At 42.5% G+C, this 18,893-nt stretch overlaps 1 protein-coding gene across 3 annotated transcripts in view; it reads left to right on the plus strand.

Annotated features, from left to right (window-relative positions):
* LOC137373977 (transmembrane protein 87A-like) overlaps positions 1–18,893 on the plus strand; it is a 92,182-nt gene that overhangs the window by 48,872 nt on the left and 24,417 nt on the right. For 2 of the 3 annotated variants that reach the window (XM_068039684.1, XM_068039682.1), the window contains exons 7-13: positions 897–1,098; positions 1,768–1,829; positions 3,462–3,645; positions 9,854–9,953; positions 13,026–13,119; positions 13,732–13,803; positions 18,142–18,250. In XM_068039684.1, coding sequence (XP_067895785.1) covers positions 897–1,098; positions 1,768–1,829; positions 3,462–3,645; positions 9,854–9,953; positions 13,026–13,119; positions 13,732–13,803; positions 18,142–18,250 — 823 coding nt within the window. The remainder of the gene's footprint in view (positions 1–896; positions 1,099–1,767; positions 1,830–3,461; positions 3,646–9,853; positions 9,954–13,025; positions 13,120–13,731; positions 13,804–18,141; positions 18,251–18,893) is intronic. The other variant, XM_068039683.1, reaches the window with a different exon arrangement.

Raw genomic sequence — 18,893 nt, forward strand, 5'->3', positions numbered from 1 at the left:
TCTGTTCTTTCTCCTCTGTGGTCTGCTGATTACTTGTCTGGACAGTTTTAACGCCAGACATCCGTAACCAACGCTGGTTCCCACATTGTGTTTTACTAGTCACGCTAACGTTGGTTAAATTGCCCGGGCTGTGTTTTACTTGTCACCGTTTTAGCAGAATTTCCAAAAAGTGGTGATTTCCATGTTTGATTGTGACATAGCTGCTTGTCTAGAATGAAGCCTAGTAATACGATTGCTGCAGTTTGCTCGTGGACTAAAGTTAAACAAAGCCAAAAAGAATCAAATACATGATTCCTGAGCAGAAGAACGGGCTAGTTGCCAGTTAAGCTTGATGCGCCCCAGTTTATTTTTCTGTTCCACGTTGGTTTACGGCCTGTTGGAACCCACTTGTAATGGTACCACTTTCACACTTTTCAAGTAGCTCAACAAGCACATAAGAATTGCAAGTGTTTTGTCCATCTGTGGAGTGCACAAAGCTTTCACCAATCTAGTTTTAGTTAATGGTATAGTAATCATGGTAATAGTTTTGCTGCCACTATTTAATTCTGCCAACTTGAGGGGGAGGAAGATCCTGCTGACAGCTGCAGCCTGTCTCTTCACCCACAGACAACTCACCTAATATAAATGAACAAGTATGACTGAAGAGCAATTTATGCAGTCATATTTATCCCAATATGAGCAAATGTACACCAGTTTGTCTTGATTGTTCATTATTCGAGGCAGAAAAGATTTGTTTCTTTGCCTTTCTTGGTCAGAAGATACCAGTGTCACTCTAAGAACCTTTCAGGCTTAAAGGGGAGTGTGACTCTTTTTCTGTTAATTTTCCATCTTAAAGGAGAGGTGTGTGAAAATTTGGTTCTTTTTTCATTGGTGTACCTGTCCTGTATTTCCTTCAGCAGCATCCAGGCCTGTTCAGAAGTTGGGAAGATGGGCCGTATTTATTTATAATTAAAATTCAAGTGTTACAGAAAGAGTCAAAGAAAGAAGAAAACAGCCAAGGCACCAAATCCACAGCAAAAGTAATGAGCAAGGGTAAAGGTGAGGCAAAATCAAAGACAGAGGCTGCGCTGGCGGATCACGATCACCTGTCACTCACAAGTAAGTACTGATTGTTAACTTGGACATAGTCACTTGAATCCAGCTGTACTGCTCCTCTTTCTGATGTCATACTGAGCAAAACAGATTGAAAGCTTTTTGAGAAGGAAAAAAATGGAAGTCCGGATCCCACTGAAAAATTAAGTGAGCCGTAAGATGCACTTAACAGCACCCGATCACCTCTGGTGTCCTTCGCACACAAATGAATTACTATGAAGTGCAGTGATTTATTTTGAGAAATATGACATCTATCAGCTTTTGGTGACTGAGAACAGGATATTAACTAGGAAACTCTTTGCTGTTCAGCTAGGTCTTTGGGATCTTTAATATTCACCTGCACCACATATGGAAGCCTCAGTTTCACATCTCATTCCAAGGATAAATGATAGAAGTGGGAATTCTGAAACAAGAGCAAAATGCACATTGGGGTCGGCAAGCATCTGAGATAGGTTGTTGCACAAAATCCCTCATGGAATGGTCCACATCTATGTTAATATGGTGCATGTTGCCCCTGTACAGGGGTCTGTTCATTGTTCAAAATTGCATTGGGAGTCGAAAGAAATGACCGGGAATGTTATCACAAAATAGAAACAGGGTGAGCAGAGAAGGAGAGCCTCTTCTCATTGGGTCTGGTCTATGTTATCCACACTCAATGCCTTTTATGTCTTTCAGTGATTGTGGAAATGAAAGGGCAGTATGATTACATCTCCCCCACAGACTGGCCGCTAATGATGGTAAGTTACACCATTAAATACTTGAGTTGTGTCTTTCCGAAGTCAGTCCAGTAGAAGTTTAATTTCCATGGCAGTACATGGCGCACACTTCTGGGTGTTTTTCCTCCATGTTTTTCCCCAGGTGGGAGCTTGTGCTGAACTGCACAATCTGTACAACTTCAACCAACCAAAATATCCCTTAAACAATTATGGAGTATGTTTCCTGGCAATGACTTACAAACCTATGAAAGAACAGACTTGTTCCTGCCTGGGTTACTTTGTATATAATTGGAACCATTATCAGAATAAATCGATTTGAACTAAAGGGACAATATTTATATGGCACCTTTAACATAAAACATTCCAACGTGCTTTACAGGAGGCAAGGGCGGAGTCAGGTAATGCTATGGAGGAGGAAATAGGCGGTCTTAGTGATGGTGCAGATATGTGATCGGAACCTCATCACACTCAAATATAACACCAAGGTTGCAAATGTTTGGTTCAGCCTCAGACACTTCCCAAGGAGAGGGAGGGAATTGGCAAGGGAATGCAGTTTGTGACATGAACCGAAGACAATAGTTTCTGTCTTCCCAGGAGGAAATTTCAACTTACTTAATACTGGATGTCAAACAAGTAGTCAGAAAATTTAGAGGCAGAGGTGGAGGAGAGGTAGAGATGGATACTGTCAACGTACATGCAGAAACTGATGCCTTGACTTCGGGGAATGTTGCCAAGGGATCTGTGGCTATATGCTCCGAGGTCCCTCACTTCCTCTACACCTCTCAGTATCCTCCCATTTATTGAGCCCATTCTTGCCTCTGAGCCACAAGGTTGTGGGTTCAAGACCTACTCCAGGATTTGAGCACAAAAATTAAGGCTGATACTCCAAAGTATTGCACTGTCAGAGATGCCATCTTTCGGATGAGATGTTAAACCTGGTCCTTTCTGCCCTCTCAGGTGGATTTAAAAGATTTCATGGCAGTATTTCGAAGAAGAGAAGGAGAGTTATATCCGGTGTTCTGGTCAATATTTATCCCTCAATCAAGATTACAAAAACAAATTACTTGGTCATTATCACATTGCAGTTTGTGGGAGTTTGCTGTGCAGAAATTGGCTGCCGTGTTTCCTACTTTACAACAGTGCTACATTTCAAAAAGTACTTCATTGATTGTAAAGATTGGAAAGCTTTGAGACGTCTGGTGGTTATGAAAGGCACTATAAAATTGCAAGTTTCTTTTCCTTCAATTTGGTACTATGATGGGGGTGGAAATCTGATTGGAGAAATTATAACAAGAAGTTCTGAGAAAAATGAGCACATTTAAGGACTTTGGAGAGGGAAAGGGAGGTTAGGTTGGGGCAGTAGTTTGCAAGGACAGATGGATCAAGGATTGGTTTTTTGAGGAGAGAGAAAATTTTTGTAATTGGTGTAAAGTCTGAGAGGGGCTGAATGACAGTGGAAGAACCAAGCAGCTGTCAAACCTTCTGCATCTACTGCACGTCCGGGCTCAGTTAGTTCAACCTTGGTGTTAATTTTTTTGTCCAATTCACATATTTATGCACTAGAATGCATTTACAGCTGTGAAATGTTACTGATAGATGGTAGTATCACAGACTGCACAGTAAATTGATGTTGCTCTCTCTTCCCCCTGCCAGTTTTTCATGGTAATGTGCATTGTGTACGTGCTGTTTGGAGCCCTGTGGCTTGTCTGGTCTGCCTGCTACTGGAGGGACCTCCTGCGCATCCAGTTCTGGATTGGCGCAGTCATCTTTCTGGGAATGCTGGAGAAAGCTGTCTTTTATGCAGAGTACCAGAGCATCCGATACAAGGGCGAATCAGGTAGGCAATCTTGCTAAACAGTTCTTAAAACAAAGTTTTCAATCCAGTTGGGGAATCTTAGGTGGTGTTGCTCATAGGTCGAGAGAGTTCCAACTGGGTTTGCTGTAATAGGATGCAAGGGGTTGCATTGCGACTTGTGGAGCAGGTAAGAATAACAGCTGCTCTTATAAAAGAGGAGGTATTTCACTCTGTATCCTGACTTCTCTATACCTGATGTGAGTACAGGCCTGAGATGCACACTTTTTTTTTGGGCCACCTCAGCCACTTCTTAGGCAGTCCCTCAGGATTGAGGATGACTTGCTTCCACTCTGGTTCTGTGTGTTTTAATACAACTAACAAGTCTGATGTGGGGCAGGTGGTGTTTGAAGAGGTGGTAAATGAGTTAAAAACAAGAAATGCTGGAAATACTCAGCAGATCTGGCAGCATCTATGGAAAGAGAAGCAGAGTTAATGTTTCGGGTCAGTGACCCTTCTTCGGAACTGGCAAATATTAGAAATGTCAAAGGTTATAAGCAAGTGAGGCGGGGGTAGGGCAAGAGATAACAAAGCAGAAGGTGTAGATTGGACAAGGCCACATAGCTGACCAAAAGGTAATTACCCACTGTTTTTTTTCATGTTTGTACTTGCTGCTGTTCAATCTTCAGTCCGTTAACACCCTATCTGTACTAATGCTTTGTCTTTCAACACGCCATTAACATATTGTTTGCCTTTGCTCCATGACCTTTTGGTCAGCTATGTGGCCTTGTCCAATCTACACCTCCTTTGTTGTATCTTGCCCCACCCCTGCCTCACTTGCTTATAACCTTTGACTTTTCTAATATTTGCCAGTTCCGAAGAAAGGTCACTGACCCGAAACATTAACTCTGCTTCTCTTTCCACAGATGCTGCCAGACCTGCTGAGTATTTCCAGCATTTCTTGTTTTTATTTCAGATTTCCAGCATCCGCAGTATTTTGTTTTTATTTTAGTGGTGCATGAGTTACTTGGGCTGTGCGCTCCATCTGCTGCCTGGACTTGGCCTCCGTGTGTTCCCGTCGAAGTCCCTCAAGGTGCTGGGTGTCTTTCCAAATGCTCCTCCATTTTGGGCAGTCATGGGTTAGGGATTCCCATGAATCGATGGGGATGTTGGATCTCTTCAGGGATGCTTTGCGAACATCCTTAAAGCATTTCCACTGTCCTCCTGGAAGACTCTTGTCGCGACAAAGTTCAGAATAAAGCAGTTGCTTCAGGAGCCTGGAGTCAGGCATGTGAACAATGTGGTCCATCCAGCGAAGCTGGTTTTGGGTGATTAGCACCTCGATGCTGGGAATGTTGGCGTGGGAAAGAATGCTGACATTAAACCACCTATCCTGCCAACGAATTTGAAGGATTTTTCAGAGACAGCTTTGGTGGTATTTCTGCAATGCCTTAAGGTGCCTGCTGTACATTGTGCAAGTCCCAGAAGCATATAGGAGCATAGGGATCGCTGCTGCTCCGTAAACCATGACCTTAGTCCCGTGTTTGAGGTCCCAGTCCTCAAATACTCTTTTCCTCAGTTGGCCAAAGGCTGAGCTGCAATATTGAAGGCAGTGGTGGATTTCATCATGTATGTCTGCCTTCGTTGAGAGCAGGCTCCAGAGATATGGAAAGTGTTCCAGGCTTTCCAGAGTTTTGCCTTGAATCTTGATCGCCGGGGAGTGATGTGCAACAAGAGCAGGGTGGAAGAGGACCATAGTTTTCTGGATGTTTAAAGTAGGGCCCATCCTTTCGTATGCTTCGGTGAAAGAGTCAACAATGACTTGGAGCACAGTCTCTGAGCACAGGCATCCTCTGCATACTGAAGCTCGTTCACTGATGTTGGAATGACCTTGGTTCTGGAGTGCAGACGACGAAGGCTGAATTATTTCATGTCCGTCCTTTAGGTTTTCTCCACTCCTGTGGGGAGCTTGCTGGAAGTGATGTGCAGAATTGCGGCAAGAAAAATGAAAAGGGTTGGTGATGACACAGCCTTGTTTGTTCCCAGTCTTCATTAAGGTAGGGTCTGAGGTGGTCCTGTTAGTAAGGATTACAGCTTGCATGTCGTCATGTAGTAGGTGACGGATGGAGACAAATTTGAGGGAAGCCAAATTTGAGGAGGAATCTCTATAAACCCTTACGATTGATGGAATCAAAGGCTTTGTACTGCGATTGGTGCTGCCCCCTGCATTTTTCCTGGATTTGTTATGCAGTGAAAATCATATCTGAAGTGCCTTTCAGTGAGCAAAATCCATATTGCAACTCTGTGAGGAGCTCTTCGCTCACTTAGAGGAGGTGGTTGAGGAGAATCCTTGCAATGATCTTGCCTGTGGCAGTCAGCAGGGAGACTTCCCTGTAATTAACACAATCATACTTAACACCTTTCTTGAAGATGGTCACGATTACAGCGTCCCTGAGATCCCTGGCATGTGCTCCACTTCCCAGCTGAGTGATATGAGATTGTACAATCGCGCCAGGAGTGTATCTCCGCCATGTGTTAGGGTTTCGGCAGGGATTCTGTCCGCTCCAGAGGTTCTGTTGTTTTTCAGCTGATAAATATCTTTTTCAACTTCATTCCGGGCTAGGGTAGTACCAAAACTGAGCCTGGTAGTGTACTGAAGGATGGAGTTGAGGACACTTCAACTGACCATTGACTGCCAGTTGCCTGAACCACACATACAGCCCCTGCATCCAGCGTTATAACAGTACCAAAGACAGGAAACGCTATGATGGAAGCTGTTTTCACTTGTTTGCATGCAGTTAACCAACACCTGCCTACATATGGGCAGAAGAATGCTGCCCTGTTGGGGCTGGTTCTGGAGTAAGGTGAGGAGACATTGAAGGGTAGGAATGAATGGAGTGAGTCCCCTAGCACTTTTCGCTCCAACTGCCCCAGATCCACTGAAAAGAAATCATCAGTGGAAATGGGAAAGCCTAGGCTACAAAGTGAAGTTCCCTTTTCACTGCACCATCAAACACTTCCAAATCAGGTGCAGTATGTGTTACTCGAGTGCACCTCCCTAAACTCTGGCTGCTCAATGTGTTTGAGCCTCAAACTCAAGGGCACTTGATACTGTACTGCTGTCACATTCCATTTCTCACATCAACCATGCTGATTAGCGTGTAGTTATGGGTAGCTTTGTGCAATGGACTGGGTTGTAAATGCCCAAACTCATTCTTGAAGCACCTATGATTAGAGTTGTATCCTGTCATTTTGGGCCAGATTTAAACCCAGATCCCAGAGGTGAAAAGACAGTTGGTGTCCTTTTGGAGTATTCTGCAAATAACTTACATACTGTGTGTTATGAACATACATACATACATACAGATTAGGAGCAGGAGTAGGCTACGTGGCCCCTCAATCCTGCTCCGCCATTCAACAAGATCATGGCTGATCTGATTGTAACCTCAACTCCACATTCCTGTCTACCCCCAATAACCTTTCACCCCCTTGCTTATTAAGAATCTATTGACCTCTGACTTAAAAATATTCAAAGACTCTGCTTCCACCGCTTTTTGAGGGAGTGGAAATTGGAAAGCCTAGGTGTCTGTCAAAGACTCACAACCCTCTGAGAAAAAATTTCTCTTCATCTGTCTTAAATGGGCAACCCCTTATTTTTGAATAGTGCCCCCCCCTCGTTCTAGGTTCTTTCCACATTCACCCTGTCAAGACCCCTCAGAATCTTATGTTTCAATCAAATTGCCTCTTCTAAACTCCAGCAGATACAAGCCTAGCCTGTCCAACCCTTATGTCCTCTTCACAACTTACTTTCCTATCTATCTTTGTGTTATCAGCAAATTTAGCTACTATGCCTTCGCTCCCCTCATCAGTCGTTGATATAAATTGTAAAAAGTCGAGGCCCCAGCACTGATCCCTGCGGCACGCCACTCGTTACGTCTTGCCAACCAGAAAATGACCCATTTATGGCTACTCTCTGTTTCCTGTTAGCTAGCCAATCTTCTATCCATGCCAAAATGTTACCCCATACACCATGAGCTTTCATTTATTTTATCAGTACTGTCAAGAAAATCCCATATGCCAAATGAGAAATATTAATTTCATCGGTTGGAAACTTACATTAGACTTTTACTGGAAAAAATCCTACAGTTGACTTTTAACAAAACAAAACTGGCAGCCAAGATGGCCACTGCAAGTTGCATCTGAAATACCAGAAGATTGAACTGGAGACAAAAGTCTAACAAGCCCAGCCAGAACAATGCTTTGGCTAACTGAGTAAAGTACCCATATCATCCTCGTTAGCGGGCCATCAAAGTCATCCTGAGGCATTCATAAGTGGAGATGTCCCTCCAGCGGGATAAACACTAACAACCCCACCTGAGAGCTTTTGGGTTTTAGACTTTGGACCTCGTTAAAAACAAAGGGGATAGAGAGAACCATGTGACCGTCTGTCCATCTCTGAAAAAACAGAAGTTTTGTTGCACTCCAAGAAGACCAGCAGTAACTGAGACTGCAGCAGCAGAGAAAGCTGTGGGCTTCCCTTTCTCTCTGTCTATTTCTCTGTCCCCAGAAAACATCAAGTTTGAAAACCGTCTGTGACTGTGGACTCTCAAAGCCTGAAGACCGCTACAGCCAGAGACCAGGGGAAGAGAGCCAACTACAATTCTGCCTTCAAGAAACCCTGAGCAAAGCAGGCCAACAACAAAGTGCACTTTGACCAGCGAGGACGTTCAAGAATACAGCTTTAGCCGGAGGCCTACTGGATCCATCCACTTCACAGACTGTGCATTTAAGTTCCATTTATTCTGGACTTTTATCCAACTACCAAATCTATTTTTCCCTCTAATCTATTTGTGTGTGATTCTCATGTGAATGTGTAGCGTTTTTTTTTAGTATTTTTAAATTGGGTTTAGATTGTTAAGTATAATAAACTTACCTCTTGTTTAAAATCAAGAAAACTGTCCGATTGGTTCTTTCACAATCACAGTAAAGGTAAAACACTTTACTGGTGATAAGCACAAACACCGTTTCAAAACGAATAAACCCTGTTGTGATCAAATAAGAGGAAGAGCAAGAAGGGGTGACTGTGACCTTCGCCTCACTTGTCTGTAACAGTACTGACATTGTTCACCTCAGTGATCACAACAATTTGTCTTTACTACACATGAACTTTGCTTACTATGTGGAATAGAGCTGCTTAAAACTAGTCAACCACAGTGCTTCCCAGAGGAATCTTTTTCTAAAAGCAGCAACTTAATAATTTGCCTCATCTTGTAGAAAACCGCACACCCTGCTGAAATTAAATTTACCCATGATGTGCATTGTACTCACTAGAGAGGTGTGTTGTGCCTAACACGCACTTACTCTTAAAGAATCTGCGGAATCTGATTGGTGAAAGGTATATCAATATTTTATTCACACACTAAATCATCAAGTACAAGCTCTCACCTTTTGCACAGTATACTACCCGTCAAGACACGAGGTGATCGGTCTCAGACTTGTGGCTGCTCTTCTGTTTTCTGAGCCCCTGACTCAGGGTATTTTCTCGAGTGTTCTTCCCTGGGGTTCTTGTACCTTCCTCAGTTTCAGTCAGGGGTTAAATCTTGTTTCTAAGACCCGCCCCTCTTTCTTACTCATAGGGGTCTGGTATAATGACATAATGATAATTCCTTATTTGGCTCAGTGAGAACCTGTTCAAAACTTCACAGTTTCCCATTGTCTATTATGAGTTTAATCATATCTGGTGTCCATGACGACTCCCTATATCTGCTACGTGCAAGGACAGTGTCTGGGATCCTCCTCAATACCTTTTCTATACTAGCTACACTTCCTCGGCTATTTGTGTGCTGCGCCCCTTTGTTTAACGAAGTTCTTATGTGTTTTTGCTATATGTGTTATTACTGGGTCTACAGAGGGTAAGCAGTCGATATGCTCTGTGTCCTGAATCCAGCTACTGGGGTGTGGGTGACTGATCCTCTATGATCTGTTAGTTACACTCTGACTAGAGGAGAAGTGCCTGGCCTTGGCATGAGTGAGGCTGATAACTCAGGAATATTGCATGCAGATCCTCTTGTGCAATGTTGCTGCCGTTGGCTCCAGGGCTTGATAACCATTGCAGCGCATGTAACATTGTTGTTCAAAACCCACCTTCATTTAATTGCCCTGCTTTTGGAGCTTGCAGTAAATCAAGAGTGCTGCTTGATAGTTATTTAATCCAGTATAACTAGCACTATTTTCTAATTTGTGTTTTAACTAGTGCAAGGAGCAGTGATTTTTGCAGAGCTACTGTCTGCACTGAAGCGTTCCCTGGCCCGTGTTCTGGTCATCATAGTCAGTCTTGGGTATGGAATCGTAAAGTAAGTATAAGCAAGACTTAATGTCGATGCTAATTCCTGTGTCTCAATAACTAGTAACTGGACTTGGACATCTGTATCGTGGAGTGAGTGGGTTCATGAAAGTGGTTGATGTAGGCATTGTCAAGTAACAATCAGTGCAGTGAAGGTCACTCACTCTGCAATTTCACTATTTAGTATTGTATTAATTCAGTTCCTTCACATTGCATAGTTCAACCATTTCCCTGACTGAGTCATCAGAATAATACTTAAAATCAAACATCAGTAATTAGAGGCCTTGAATGTACTTTTCTCCTTTCCCTGTTCTCTCCTGAAAATGCTGTCTCTGTAGGGGACAGTTCTGCAGTTGCCAGCTGCCCTCCAGTAAGTAGCTACTAAGCAGACTTTCTCCCCTCCTCTCGCCCGCCCCCTTTGTTTCCTGGCCCTGAGCCAATTTTGGATCCAACCTGCCACATTCCCCGATATCCCATGGGCGTTCATTTTACTGATCAGTCTGCCATGTGGGACCTTGTCAAATGCCTTACTAAAATGCATGTAGACCACAACCACTGCACTACCCTCCTCAATCCTCCTTGTTACTTCCTCAAAAAACTCAATCAAGTTAGTAAGACATGACCTTCCCTTAACAAATCCATGCTGACTATCCCTGATTAATCCGTGCCTTTCTAAGTGGCAGTTTATCCTGTCCCTCAGAATTGATTCCAATAATTTACCCACCACCGAGGTCAGACTGACCAGCCTATAATTATTTGGTCTATCCCTCGCAGCCTTTTTAAACAATGGTACAACGTTCACAGACCTCCAGTCGTCTGGTACCATGCCTGTATCTAGTGAGGGTTTGAAGATGATCCTCGAGCATCTGCTATTTCTTCCCTGGCTTCCTTTAACAACCTGGGATGCAATCCATCCGGCCCTGGCGATTTATCCACTTTCAAGGATGTCAGCCCTGTCGTACCTCCTCATTATGTTTATCGTATCTAATATTTCACACTCCTCCTCTTTTAACTACAGTGTCCACATCAACCCTCTCCTTTGTGAAGACAGAGACAAAAAACTCATTAAGAACCCTGCCCACATCTCTGCAGCCACGCATAAGTTCCCTTGTACATCTCTGATCGGCCCTACCCTTTCCTTAGTTATCCTTTTGCTCTTAATGTACTGATAAAACATCTTTGGGTTTTCCTTGATTTTACCTGCCAAAAATTTTTCATGTCCTCCCTTGGCTTTTCTAATTTCCTTTATTACTTCACCTTTGCACTTTCTATACTCCTCTAGGCTTTCTAAAGTATTACGTTTTTTTGTGATCGTCACAAGCTTTTTTCTGCTTTAACTTACCCAGTAAACTTCGAGATAACCAGAGGGCTCTAGATTTGGCAGTACCACCCTTTATTTTTGTGGGGACATGCCTATACTGTGCCTGTTGTAGCTCACCTTTGAATGCCTCCCACTGGTTTGCCACTGATTTTCCTTCAAGTAGCTGTGTCCAGTCCACTTTCGCCAGGTCACCTCTCAGTTTCGTAAAATTTGCCTTCCCCCAATTTAGAACTTTTGCTCCTGTTATGTCTTTGACCTTTTCTATGATTATGCTAAAACTAACTATATTATGGTCACTATCTCCAAAATGGTCACCCACTGTTACTTCATCCACTTGCCCAGCTTCATTACTGCAGACTAAATCTAGAATTGCGCCCCCCCTCGTTGGGTTTGTTACGTGCAGGCTAAAAAAGTTTTCTTGAATGCAGTTCAAGAACTTTGTAACCTCTGTGCCCTTCACACAGATTGTATCCTAGTTGATATTGGGGTAGTTGAAATCCCCAACTAATATTGCCCTATAGTTTTTGCACTCAGAAATTTGCCTACATATTTGTTCTTCTAGCTCCCTCTCACTATTTGGGAGTCTATAGTACACTCCTAGTAGTGTGGCTGCCCCTTTTTTATTTCTGAGCTCCATCCATATGGCCTCGTTTGATGATTTAGTTAGCATATCATCCTTCCTCAAAGCTGTTATTGATTCCTTAACTAACAATGCCACCCCCCCCCCCTTTGTTATCTCCCCCTCTATTGCGCCTGAAAACTCTATATCCAGGGATGTTGAGCTGCCATTCTTGTCCTTCTTTAAGCCAAGTTTCTGTTATAGCAATGATATTGTGTTGCCATGTATCTATCTGTGCCCTCAGCTCATCGGCTTTATTTACTATACTCCTTGCATTTAAATAAATACCCTTTAACACTGCCAAATTCCTGTGCTGTACACTTTTTAACCTTTGTTTCTTCTGTCTTCCAGAGTCACTTGCTAATTTTCTGCCTCCCGTTCCCTGCCCTGAAATTGTCCCATCTAAGACTGCGCTCAGGTTCCCATCCCCTCCACCCGCCTCTTCCCCTCTACCTGCCCACTTCCCTCCCCACTGCTTGACACTTGCGAATCCTCACTAAGAATCTGTTCTGAAGTAATTCAAGGAAATCTTAAGGGTGTCTGGAAAATAGGAAAATTCACAATTGTTCATGGTTGAACTACAATAACGACTTGGGTTTATAAATCTCCTTTTAAAGGTAGGAAAACGTCCCCAGGCGCTTCACATGGCAAAAACCGACAAAGAACCACAAAAGATGTTAAGATGGGTAACTTGGTCATAAAAGTAGCTTTTAAGTAAGGTCTTAAAAGAGATAGTCAAGGTGGAGATATCTATGGAGAGAATCCCTGAGCTTAGCACACATGAAAGCATAGCCGCCACGGGTGGGGTGAACAAAATGTGATGCCTGCACAAGTTATCAGATTTGAAGGAATGCAAAGTTCTTGGAGGGTTGTTGGGCTGGCGGAGGTTACAGAGCTAGACAGGAGTAAAGCCATGCAGGAATTTGAATGTGAGACTGAGAATTTTAAAACCAAGGCATTGGTGGACTGGGGCACCTCAAATGCATGACTGTTTATTGCTGGTGTAAAAAAAAAAGGCAATTTTGTCTTGTGTCAGAACACTAACGCCACTGCACTTTGGTAAGTGATATCTTGCATTAATTGTGCGGTACTGTTTGGTCTGGACAACAATTCCTATAAGACTGGTGTTTTCATTGCTACAGGCCTCGTCTGGGAGCCATGCTGCACAGAGTTATTGGTGTTGGGGTCCTCTATTTAATTTTCTCAGCAATAGAAGGCATCCTTCGAGTCACTGGAGTGAGTAGTATTTAAACAACCATCAAATATACATGTGTTTTAAGACAGGTGTCACAGAGCCTGCCGAAGATCAGTTCCACGCTGGGGCTTATCACACCATTTTCGCAATGTAAAGAAAACATATTTTTAAATGATAGGAGCCTTCTCATTTTTTGTCTTAATCTATTAACTCAGAATTGCTTTTGTTGGGGTTCTTCAGCCTACTGAGCTGATTCCTGGCTTTTGCTTTGGACCTTGTAGTCTCAGGAATTCAGGCTGCAAATATATGTCTTACCACTTCTTAGAGAGTGCTTTCTTAGAGAGTGCTTAAGCACTACCACACCACAATGACCCTGCAATTGAGTACCCCTCTGAGTACTAAAGCATACATATTGATTTCTGAGCCTTTTGGTCCACTGTTGGTCTTTTTATTAACCACCAATAACCATTTAATGTCAGTTGACAAACTGTCGCCCTCTTCAAGATACAGTTTCCATGGAGATTTTTCTGCTAAATTGGAGGAAAGAAATGGCTAACTGAGAAATAGGTCCATCATTCCACCTTGTTGGAAGATACTCTTCACCCTGAATTGTTCTCGTGGCTAAAACTGACCCTATTGTGTTCCTAATTTAGACCCCATTTGCTAACCTGGCTCTCGTAGGCAACATCAGTCTATCACTAATCGACTCCTGTGTACTCTGGTGGATATCCTTTACATGATATTCAAGCATAGTATCTCTGTTTTTATTATACGGATAGAACACTCAAGGTTCTGGTATGGTGTCTGCTGTCGGGCGAGGGGAGCGTGAGGTCTGTCGGGCGAGGGGAGCGTGAGGTCTGTCGGGCGAGGGGAGCGTGAGGTCTGTCGGGCGAGGGGAGCGTGAGGTCTGTCGGGCGAGGGGAGCGTGAGGTCTGTCGGGCGAGGGGAGCGTGAGGTCTGTCGGGCGAGGGGAGCGTGAGGTCTGTCGGGCGAGGGGAGCGTGAGGTCTGTCGGGCGAGGGGAGCGTGAGGTCTGTCGGGCGAGGGGAGCGTGAGGTCTGTCGGGCGAAGGGAGCGTGAGGTCTGTCGGGCGAGGGGAGCGTGAGGTCTGTCGGGCGAGGGGAGATTGGGGGATTTGATGTCGAGGGATCAAAATATTACGTTAGATTGGAAGACCTGGAATTTCCACTGGAAGTTGTAAAGCTGTTGATTCATGGCTGACTTGAATACGCTGGGCGCTTATCTGAAATGAAGGGAGAAAATTGACACTCCTTTGACTTGTACAATAGTTGAGGAGGAAACAAAATTGGTAGCCTTCATGCTAACTGTTGGTGAACTGATTCTTCCATAGAGTGGTAGAACATGAGTCCTTGGATATTGTTCTCACCTCAGCTAAATTGTCGCACATGTCAAGCAGCGAATAGATCACGGTTGCGCAGAATGGTTGTTGCAGTAAATTGGACATTGGGCTTGTACCATTGGGATGTTGGTACATAAATCTCTTTACTGGCTGTAAAGGTCCTAGTTAAAATCAGTTTAGGTCGTTTCAATCCAGTTCCTAGTGGATATGGGCAGAAAGCACCAGTGGAGTGAAATCACAAATGAATATACCTGTCTTGAAGTTAATTGTAGATTCTATTCAATACAATGAATTGTGTGTCCGATCAGTGAAAACATGCATGTTCTGCTGTATCGTGAATTCCTATTTAGTAAGGTCACTGGGAATCATTCTCCTCTTTCTCTCGCCCCTTCTTTCTCTTGCTTTCATCTGACTGTGTCCTTTCCTTTTTTAGGAGAATTTCGACTTGGCCCTCCTGGCTTTTATCCCTCTGGCTGTTCTCGACACTGCCCTTTGCTGGTGGATATCCTTTCTGTATATGGGATTTTCCAGGGAAAAGGATTTCTGATCTATTTTCCATTTTCGGTTAAGAAAAGGTCATTCTGCTTATCAAACCTGCTGCTTCTTAGTGTATAATTTGTAACTCATGGACTGTACTCAATCTCTAACCTCCTGTTGGAGGTAGCTGTCCACTAATTTAGGTTGTGGTTTATATAGATTTTCAAAAGGCATTTGCTAAGGTACAAAAGAAACTTTTAGCAAAGATAATGAGGGCAATATGGCAACTTGGATAGGGAGATAATGAAAGGCCAGAGTGTAAATGGTGGGTGTTGTGGAAAGCTTCTTGGAATATTAAGATATAGTGAACGGCGTTCGGGCTGCTCTTAGTTACTTTCTACATAAATGATCTGGACATAAGAATTAGATGCTGTCACTAAATTGGTGGCTATCAACAGACTGTCAGTGACAGCAATAGGACACAAATTGCCAGATGGGTAGAAAGATAAAAAGTAATACATGAAGAGTAGGGAATTAAAGTATACTTCAGATAGCAAGATTTTAAATGCAGTAGAGGGACTTTGGTGTGGCTAAACGTTGGTTAAGAGTCACGATAAAGTAAATAATAATGACTTGATCCCAGTGGTCATCAAGACAATGAGAGGGCACAAACTTAAGATAATCAGAGCTGAAGGGTTGATGAAAAATAAATTTTCACCTACAGACTGGGAAATGGGATTTTCTGCCAAAAATATTTGTTAAAACAGATATTATATATACATTTAAGAGGGAATCAGACAGCTGTTTAGAAAAGAGGAATATTAAAGGTTGGTGGGAATGGAGTAGGAGTGTGGAATTAATTTAGATGACTGATGTACCCATTTGAGCTTTACTCGCCTGGCATATGACATCATCCTAACTCCTAAAGTAAGTTTCATTGCTGGCAGCAATCTTTAACCTTGTGGGGAGTGGTCCTGTTCATCAAGTTGTCACTTGAATACAGTTTTTATAAAATTTGAAGCTTAAGTTTTTCCTTGTGAAGAACTTGTTGCCCTCTGACTTGATCTCTAAAGTGCACTATCTTTGGTGGAGCTACCTCTTGTTGCCTGTGCATCGTCCACGGATTTTGCCACAGGGATTCTTTACATGGGGCTGTCAACTGTACTATTGGAAGGTGCACTTGCAACAGTGTGGGGGAGAATGCTGGTGGGACAATCTACCCTACATTTTTATGCCTCTCAGCTATCTGTCTTCCAATCTTAAAATCAGAACTAAACCGTTTAGGAAAGAAATCATGTTGCCATACGTTCAGTAGTTGAAATCTTGAACTCAGTCCCCCAAAAAGCTGGGAATGCTAGGTCAATTGAAATTCTCAAAATTGAGATTGATAGAATTTTGTTAGGTAAGGGTATCGAGATGTGAAGCAAAAGCAGGTAAATAGAATTGATGTGCAGATCTTTCGGTCGCATCAATATTCATCATTTGGACAGCAAGAAAGTTCCAGCTGGTAGACTGTCAATCAGTAAGTAAGCTCTTCTGTAGCCATTTTGTTATTTGATTTTCAAATCTCCAAAGTATGAAATGCTGAGCTTTACATAGGACAGGATTGGTATTGTGCCCCTCCAATTTTCCCCTCATTTGAAGCTGCTGAGTCTTGCTGGGGCACTGTGACTATGGTGATGTTGCCCCTTTTTAAGGCTTTTATTTTGCTTTAGTAGATAGAATACCATGCTATGGTTGGAGAGGACTGTGGAAGGGATAGGTATCTTGCATATAAATCGGTGAGGTCCCGTTGTGCAATTTGCAGTTTTCCACTGCCTGTTGCTTGCTTCAACAAATCTGGTTTATCAAGTGAAGGCAATTTTTGCATAAAAGGGACAAGAGTTTGAGCTGACAATGGTATCAAAAACGTGTAACAGTGGTGAATTCCCTCTGATATAGAAGAGGTAGTATGGGGTTTTACTACTCTGCAGTTGTAGTTTGGAAATGATGCAGTTGTAACACCTCTATGATCACGCTGATAGAGGTTTGCCTTAAATGACGCTAACTGCTGTGGTGTTCTACATCTTAACCAGGATTAGCTATTTGGCTATATCATTACGGTTGGAGAAGATAGAATTTGGTATGGAGCAGGCCATCGAGTTTACTGATCTGTTAGGATTTGGACTGTGCTGAGTCAACAAGCAAGAAATATTTATCCTGTAAAATGAAATTGCCATATTCAATATTTGAAATATATTTGTACAAGGTTCAGATGTTTGGATAAATACTAGATACCTCAGAATGGCTGCATGACAGTCATGTAAATAAGGAATTTAGTACAAGCACTTGGTAATAGCCATATAAATCCAAGGATAGACTATAGCCTTGAATCGGTGCTGGTTATTTAGTTTGAATTGGTACTGGTTAATTAGTGTTCTATGTTCAGGGTTAACTGGTGAGTCCATTTATAATTCCTCATCATATGATTAATGGATGTATACATAAAAAATGCAGTACTTTGAGGGTTTCCACCTTCAGCCATGTGAGGCCAAATGGTTCATGTAAACTTTGCTCATCCCTTAATATTAAATAAGGAATTATCTATCCTCGATTTGGGGACTACAGTTGAATGGACCTTATTGTAACTGAGTAGCACTTGTATTTTTTTTAATCCCGTTATTTTCCTCTATGGGGTCACCCATGTTGTAAGGTTTGGTAATTACAGTTCCCAACCTTGCAAAAATCTGAGAGGGTTGATGCAATGTAGATTTTTAGTGTTCTAAATTGACACTAGTATGTATAAAATAATAGATTGTCGCTTGGCTGTGATACCACCTCCCAAAACATGTAACACGCTCGCTCACTCTGCCACACTGGTTGATTTTCATACATGAAAATACATGGGTCGGATATGGAGTGTTGTAAATGATCAGACGACCTGTACCCCTCCAGGAAATGGGAGGGCAGTCCACATGGTCACATGCCATGCAGCATGAACTCCATTCTAGAATTAGAGGGTTGGATTTCCTGAGCTTATTTGGTGTATTTAGCTTCTTGAACTTGATTCCACCAAAAAAAGGAACCTACAGCAAATTTGAGTCAACCATTATACAATTACTGATGATCCTGACTGTTAACTTGCATGCATTGTTTAAGCAGAATAATGGTTGGATTTTTCTTTCCATAAACAGTACATTTGGATTTTTTTATTTTGTATTCCATCCATTTTCCTTAACTGATAACACATCTTCATCAGCTTGACCCAGACTATGAAGATGCTAAAGCTGAGAAGGAATGTTGTGAAACTCTCTCTATACAGACATTTCACAAACACACTCATCTTTGCTGTCATAGGTAAGTCAAGAACACGTTATGCAGTGTCGTCTGTTAGGTGGGCTGATTGTGTACTGGTGAAGTATTGGATTCCCTAATACAAGGGTTTCTGGAATTCTCTCTTGCTTTGGTATTGCTGGCGTTTGGTGAAGACTGACCAGTAAAATAGAGGTTTGCACAGCAATAGAATAGAATCTTAGCTGAGTAGAAGAATTGGCAAAAGCAATCCCAGTTTATTAGAGGTTCACCTCTCAAATTGCTCTTCAAGTAGTTATACATAATTGCATGGCTGAAATTGTGTCACCCTCCCAACAGGGTGACCATGGTGTACTGCAAGGAGTGAAGAAAAGATTTTGTATTGTCTATAAATTATAAATCATTGGTCTTGCTGCAGACAATTTCACTTGTGCCATTTCCAGTGTCTTGGATGAATTAGTTGGGAGATTAGGTGTTTTTAAAAAAAAAACTAGATCTGAGCTGGGATAAAAGGGATTTTGCAAGTTTTGACTCTCCATGCAGCTGTTTGTTGGATATCATAACAGCACTCAACATTGATGTTGGTGTAAATGGAGTAAACTCATATCAAATGATCAGTCAATTAAACTATATTAGTGATGCCAAGTTCCATAGAATGTCTCCATTTCCACCAAGGACTGAAAGTTGG

This window comes from Heterodontus francisci, chromosome 9, assembly GCF_036365525.1.
Source record: "Heterodontus francisci isolate sHetFra1 chromosome 9, sHetFra1.hap1, whole genome shotgun sequence".
In the NCBI taxonomy this organism is placed as follows: domain Eukaryota; kingdom Metazoa; phylum Chordata; class Chondrichthyes; order Heterodontiformes; family Heterodontidae; genus Heterodontus; species Heterodontus francisci.